General features: G+C 42.4%; 1 protein-coding gene across 1 annotated transcript in view; it reads right to left on the bottom strand.

Moving 5' to 3' along the window:
- The window catches only part of LOC115826601 (voltage-dependent calcium channel subunit alpha-2/delta-1), a 76,245-nt gene that overhangs the window by 23,930 nt on the left and 44,815 nt on the right, over positions 1–7,500 (bottom strand). The window contains exons 18-19 of the mRNA XM_030790480.1: positions 7,223–7,297; positions 2,926–2,985 (exon numbers count right to left, since the gene is read on the bottom strand). Coding sequence (XP_030646340.1) covers positions 2,926–2,985; positions 7,223–7,297 — 135 coding nt within the window. The remainder of the gene's footprint in view (positions 1–2,925; positions 2,986–7,222; positions 7,298–7,500) is intronic.

The following is a 7,500-nucleotide window of genomic DNA, read 5'->3' as shown; positions in this document are numbered from 1 at the left end:
AACACACAGATCCATGTATTAGGACGGAATGAGCCACTTTCACCACACATACACACACTCACGACTGTAGAACAGACACGGTGGATAAACATTTATAACCTTATAAAACTCTGAGGTGCCGCTAAAATATCATTCCCTCAATCCAAAGCGGAATTCAGATGGGACTCTTTAAAAATCCAGTGTTTTCTTAGCTCATTTATGGACCTATTAAATTTGACTTATACGATACACTAAGCTCTCAATCAAAATCAAATAAATCAATAAAACTGAATACTCTCTCCCCTTGACAAAGTCCCAAACAATGCTCCATTCATCTTTTCTCCTGTGTTAGTAACAGTAGTTAAGAGACCGCAAGGGCGGTCAGTTGACTTTTGGGAAGGGCTTTTTCGATGCTCCAGAAAAGTTCCATAGAGTTTTTTTTTTTTCTTTTCTTTTTTTTCCCCCAGCACGAAATCTCTTCACTTTGATTCAACAAAGAGGTGCAGCATGGGAAAACAGCTGGGTAACATCAAGACAAAAAAAACCAGTCTGTCTTTAGATTAGCAGATACAGTTACCAGACTTATACGTGTGCGCCATCTGATTGTTTATTCCAACCACAAAACCACAGTGTACAATATACTCAGTGTCTGCTCCTTTGGTTCAAAATATGACCATCTTCAGTTTATGGAATAACACTCACAATTTCATGACAAGCAGTTTCACATCAAATTCACATTTTGCTGCTGTGAGGTAAATTATGTATTAATGGAATGCAAATGAGTACTTGTGTAAGCATGTTATCTTATTTTTTTTTTTCTTTTTCCCTTTCTGAGAAACACTGCAGAGCAGATAAGATCAGATGAGCAAGGCGGCAGAAGAGAAGCTTACATGTCACGTCGAATAAACAGAACAATCCATTCAGCATGAAGGTGAAACAATCCATGGAAATCAGAAAAAAATCAGAAGATGAAACAGAGAGAAGAGAGAGGGAGAGAGTGAGAGACAGACAGAGAGAAGAGACAGGGAGAGAGAGAGAGAGAGAGAGAGAGACAGAGAGAGAGAGAAACAGAGAGAGAGAGGATGAAAGAATCAAGTGAGAAATACAAAATGAGAGAGAAATGAGGAGGTGAAAGTTCAAGACGGAAAGAGGGATTAGAGGGAAAGAGAAAGAGAGAAGAAATCAAAGGGAAGAGGATGAGAAACTCCAGAAGTACAGTATGCTCTATGTGTGTGTGTGTGTGTGTGTGTGTGTGTGTGTGTGCTGGGGTGGGGAGTTGGAATATGAAAGCAGCTCCACTATACTGGTAATGGGAGACAGACAGACAGGCCTCTGAATGGAGTTCAGTGTGTGGAGGTCATCCTCCGCTCTGTTACTGCCCCCGGGGAAGGCATGTAGCACTCAGACACACGACTGACATCTGTCAGCTAAAATCATCAATCTAAAAGCCACCTGCAAACACACTGCATGACAGACACATTTCAAATAAATAAATAAATTAAATTAAATAAATAAGGAAATACGTAAGTCTAAAAAAAAACATGTTCTATCCTGTTCACAGTACGATACTATGTAAAAGTAATTTGCTAATGCAAGACATATAAGTTTGTAGGGTTAGACAAGTTAGCGTATTCAGATGGATGGTTTGAAGCCGGGGTATTTTCCGTGTCTTTTCCGACGTGCTGATGTGTCTTCCGTGCGAATGTGTCTATTCCACCGAAGTCACCAGACCGTTACAAACAGGAAGGACTAAATTATCCCCGATTCCTCACTTCCTATGTCTCCCACCCAAGGACCAAGACACTCCCCCGCCTAACACTTGACTTCTTGTACGGTTCCATTAACTGTGGCGTTTGGAAATCAGTGCACATACCTGGGAAAACTCAAGTGAATTATGAATGTCCTACGACTTTCTCATCAGTGCTGGGAGACCGTCGTTATGATTATGTCATAGTGGAACGCACTTTTCAGCATCACGGGGACAGATTGATATGCACGTTCAAAAACTGATGAATTTTTCATTTTGCTCCTGTGCGTGTTTGTAAAGACATCACGACTCCTCCAGCTGCACATGCTGGGTATGATTCATCTGATCTTCATCCCACGTCTCATTAACCTCCCTCTCGCTACAAAATCCAACGCCACTGTCTATTTGGACGGCTCATTGGCTACGTAACACAGATGGACAAAACCAATGAAAGAGGAATTCACTTTTTTTTTTAAGATATCGGTTTACTAACCATCCAAACGACTGAGGAAGCGTCTGAATTTGCTAATACTTCTAGCAAAAAATTAAGTAAAAGGTGGAGGTAAACCGTTAAAAACGCCACCGTGTGGGCCAAGGTAGTGGTGCTGCAGAAGCAGCAGACAGATGATGTGAGGAGATAAGATCTTTTGTACCTTCCCAGAGTCAGTAGGAAATACCACAGAGCGAGGAGGATGATTCCGTCTGCTGGGTTTAATAAACACAAAAGCACTGACTCAGATTAGCCTCTATGCTACAGCTAGCTACATCCACATAAATAGCCGTATTTTAAACGCTCAATTTCACTGCACAGACAATTATGATGAATCTATAGTTAATGTCAATACGTCACGTTATGTGGTTATAGCTGCTTGTTCGGCTGAGCTGATGCAGTTTCATGTGATCTCTGACAGACCAATGAATCCAGCAAAACCCCAGTGAGGTTTTGGCATTGCATAAATTTAGAGTCAAAGTGAAAGGAGACATCTTGGGACAAAACACAATTACACAATTAAAGACTGCGTTTATCTGTGTTTTACTGTGTGAGGAACGGATGGATGGCAGGACCATGGGAATTTCAGGGACGCAAAACTACACTGTACTACTTTCACGGCTAATCTATGCTTCTCTGTGCACTACGAGTGAGACAGCGCCAAGACACTCCAGGCTAGATGTTATTTAGTCTATGTCTAAATTCTCACCTCGTGGAAGGTTATAGGATATTTGTTATTAAGCCTGATCCGACGGTTCCGGATCCTTTTCTGATGGCGGCATCAAAGAAAACGCCCGAATTACATTTAAGAGAGAGAGAGAGAGAGAGGAGTTCGTTTCAAGTGCTTTTGCATGTTTCCAGGGTGACTACACAGGACAATTTTGACAGACAGGCGATGACAAATCAAACTGCTCAATATCATTCAGACCCGTAGAGTTTTACAGTCTGAGCGGTCGTACTGTTCCTTTGTAGTCCCGTGTGTGCTGTCATCAGCGTGCAGCACTTAACCAGTGTTTTGGAACTACGATTTGTACACTGTTAGCATAAAAAAAAGCTTTCGCGAAACTTTTCAAAAAGTTCCGAAAACCATATCACCCTCTCAGTTTCACTTTGCAACTGAACAGATTCACCAGTGGTGGTGTGTTTTTACCTCCCATCCACGCCGCACTTTGATCTGGCTCCAGTCTCTGTGGCACCTATGTTTTAGGGCCCGGTTGCTTGCGTAGCCACGTCGGTCTAAGGTTAAATGTAGCGCCTATGGCATCTAGATTCAATCCATGCCGACGTGTCTTATTTGATTAGTGTGTGAGAGCTGCAGCCTTATTGGATAAGATCTTAACATATGTCTCTGAGAGATCAAACCTTCAGATCTGATTAGGATTGGCTGTTGGGACGAAAATAAAACACATCCAAAGTTTAAAGCCTGCTCCGCACATGGGAACGGGGAGATCCGTAGGGAGTGGTATACGCCTGCTTGTGAGAGCGGTTTATTCTGGACGTGATACAGACATTTTGGGTCGTTTTTAAGTCCGAGTTTTACGTCCGAGTTTCGACTGTTGTTTTTTGAAAATCGGAATTTGTGTATCGCTCGGTTATTTTCAATTACTACCCCGTGTCCAGCGATGTAGGGCAGAGACCTGAATGGCTCCGCTGTCTTCTCAGATATGCGAGACAAGAGATGGCCCAGAAGGGAAGAAGGACAGATCTCAAAACACTAGTTCACAAAGGCCTAAAGAAAGAATCCGATTGCGTTACCGTCTGTTTGACTTGATTTGGCTGGAGGTAAAACTGAACGTCAGACCACCACATAACGGAGCTCAAACTTTGTTATTTTAATGGAGATTTAACAGCAAACATCAAACCTCTTTGACCCTATATTTCAACACTAATACGTGCGTAGGCTATATATTTACCATATGCTATGATTATTCTGGCAAGAGTCTGACTGTTTTTTATCATCAAGGTGCCGTCGCACTATTTCAGGTGCGGAGTTCAGGCATGCTGTCTGCAACTCCTCCGACATAAATTGATAAAACGCTTAAATGTCTTCGTTAATGAATCATAAAAAAATCTTTCTCTCACTTCTTTCTTTCACCTGACAGTATTGTTTTTCCTCCCTGATTTCACTTTTGCCTTTGTAATCTGAAAGCGCGGAATCAGCCCTAATTCGGTTAAAGCTCTTAAATGGAGACTCGCTAAATGTGGATAGCGTTAGATTTTTACCTTGAGTTGAACATTAAAATAAACAGATAGAACAGAAATAGAGACCTTCACTTAATTTTTTTTTAATTATAGAGAAAGCTGTACCATAAAATGATATTATAAAGAAAGACGGGATTGTTGTGACAAGCTATATTACATTACGTTACCACAATCTCATCAAATTTCATCTAAAGTAAAACGTGTTTTGTCACATTATAGTTAAATCTCTTTTTGTATTTTATGAATTTCTCTGAAAAGATTCAAACCACACGGATTTTTATGCTTTCAGATGCTTTTTCAGGTGTAAAGATCAAAGGTTTTTTTTGGGGGGGGGGTATAGGTGGAAAGACAAGTCAGGAAAACATGTCTGTCCCACACAACTGAAAATGGCTTTTTGTCGTGGAGTCATTCTGAGTCTCTTATGAAGAAGAGACTTTCCCCTTGTCTCAAATGAACAACGATATACTCTTGGTCCTATTTGGGAAAGCCATGAACCAGAGCTGTAGTAAATATTTTCAAAGTAGATTACAAGACAATATTTCAGTTAGCATAGGAAGGGAAAGGGATATGCATCACTGCTAAACAACACAGATATGAAGAAAAAAAAAAGGGGGAGCTCAGTTCTAAACTCCTCAGTTTCTAGACTGTGCTGAAATCACAGTCTCCTTTTTTGGATTTGTCCATTTTTTCAACCAAAAAAAAAAGTATCCATTATTTATACAAAACTCTGAACAAAACTCAAAAGCGTACAGAATCCCACGTTGTGATAAAAGTAAAACTGAAGTGTGGATCTGCTTCAGGGGGGAAAACCCCAAAACCTTCTCACACACACATGCACGCACACACACACACACACACACACACACACACACACACACACACACACACACACAGAGAGAGTTTTACATGTCTCTTATGTTGGGATCCTTTCGACTCAAAGCAAAGTGATGTGGGCCCAGAGACTGCAGTGTCTGAGCTGATTCCACTGAGAGAGGGAGAGAGAGAGAGAGAGGCTGAGAGGGAGAGAGAGAGAGGCTGAGGGGGAAGAGAGAGGGGGAGAGAGAGAGTGAGAGAGAGAGAGAGGCTGAGAGGGGGGGAGAGAGAGAGAGAGAGAGAGAGAGAGAGAGACTGAGGGGGGAGAGAGACTGAGAGGGGGAGAGAGAGAGTGAGGGGGGAGAGAGAGAGAGAGAGAGAGACTGAGGGGGAGAGAGAGAGAGAGAGAGGAGACAGTCGATATGCCGCGGGGGAAGACGGAGAGCTGTCGTATTCCTCGTTCTCACAGACTGAAGGAATGCGAGTGGATTTGACTTGATTTATCTGGGGGTACAATTTAACGTCAGGCACATATCATAGACCTCGGGCTTTGTTATTTTAATGGAGATTTAACAGCAAACATCAAACCTTTTCCACCCTCATATTTCACCAGCGAAGGAAGCAGACCCAACCATGTAGGTGACCCTCTCTGACATGTTTACTCTGGCACGTCTGCCATTCGGAACCAAAATATTTTATAAAATGTTTAAAATACTGTCAGATAGTTGCATAATCCATTCTTTTTTTTGTAACTCCTTAAACATATAAATCAGAAAATGTTTTAACTATTCTTCTACGGTGAAAGAAAAATAGATTTGTTCAAGATTTAATCTTCTTTCAAGGCTTAAAAACTTCAAGCAAAATCTAAACTTTAGTTCTTGGTTTAGAGACAGATATACAACCACCCTATCTCACACACACACACACACACACACACACACACAGGGAAAAAGAAATAGCCGCTCTGCTGCGTATGCTTTGTTTGAAAGATTAAATACCTGTCATATTGTGGTTATATGTGGCTGAAACGGGCCATAGCAAAGGGCCACACAGACAGACAGATGTATGTATAACACACACATAAAGGACTTGTGAGTAGTATTGAAAAACATATATGCAGGTTCGGGGCCAGATTTGTTCAGTCATTTCTCCAGACAAATGCTGAAGGTTGCACTGATGTCTGTCTCAACACCAAACATATGCTCAGACGTTAACAGCGCAGTTCAGCAGGATTCTGATTACACAGACGCTTATTCCGCAAGCGCACGCTGATCCGTTCTAAATCCGCCAAATTACGCTGGGAGGTCAGCGATCGTCTGCAATAAGACTGTGTGGGGTGGATCTCTGGTGCCTTCACCCTGTCCCCCCCCCCCCCTTCTCTTTTTCACCCAGCAGAACACCCCCCCCCCCCCCACCACAACCATCCACCCGAAACAAAAGACCCCCCCCCCACCACCACAACCATCTACCCGAAACAAAAGACCCCCCCCCCCCCCACCACAACCATCTACCCGAAACAAAAGAAGATGATGCCTGTGGTTATTCGGGGGTGGGGGGGGGGCTCTCTGGGCTTATTTCCTAGGTAAGGATTAGGACCAGTTCTGGAGAGGGGAATTCACAGTGTGGTCCAGGACTGGGTTTCATCCTCTGGTGAGAAAAGGGGCTCCCATATTTTACAGATTGATTACATACCTACAGACACTGAGAGACAAGGACATGGTTTAAAAAAAAAGAAGAAGAAGAAGAAGAAAGAAGCTTTTAAACACATGCTCACACACACACACACACACACACACACACACACACACACAGGGAAACTAAAGACCCTTCACAGACTCCCAGATGTTCAGTAAGACATTAGTATGTACAGCATCTGGAGAGATAGACAGAGAGAGAGAGAGAGAGAGAGAGAGATGGAAGAGAGAGAGAGAGAGAGAGATGGAAGAGAGAGAAAGAGAGAGAGAGAGAGAGATGGAAGAGAGGGTGTGTACCTTTGGCTGAAGATTAGGGTGAAGCAGCACATATCCATTGGGATCGATTGCGAAGTAATAACCGTTAGGGCTGATCTGTGCAGGATGGGAGAGGGAAGCTTTTGTGAATGAAATAATGACTAATATATAAATATATATATATATATATTTACTACACTAAACAGTATCATCAGTGACAGTTCCAAAACCCCTACAGAAATACTCCAGGTCCTTAAGGAGAGTTATAGAGGAAATGACTTCAGTATTCCTCCAGACCAGCACTGTCCAGGCTCTTACGC

Source organism: Chanos chanos, chromosome 13, assembly GCF_902362185.1.
Source record: "Chanos chanos chromosome 13, fChaCha1.1, whole genome shotgun sequence".
Lineage (NCBI taxonomy): Eukaryota > Metazoa > Chordata > Actinopteri > Gonorynchiformes > Chanidae > Chanos > Chanos chanos.
This window is presented reverse-complemented; position numbering and strand designations above follow the sequence as displayed.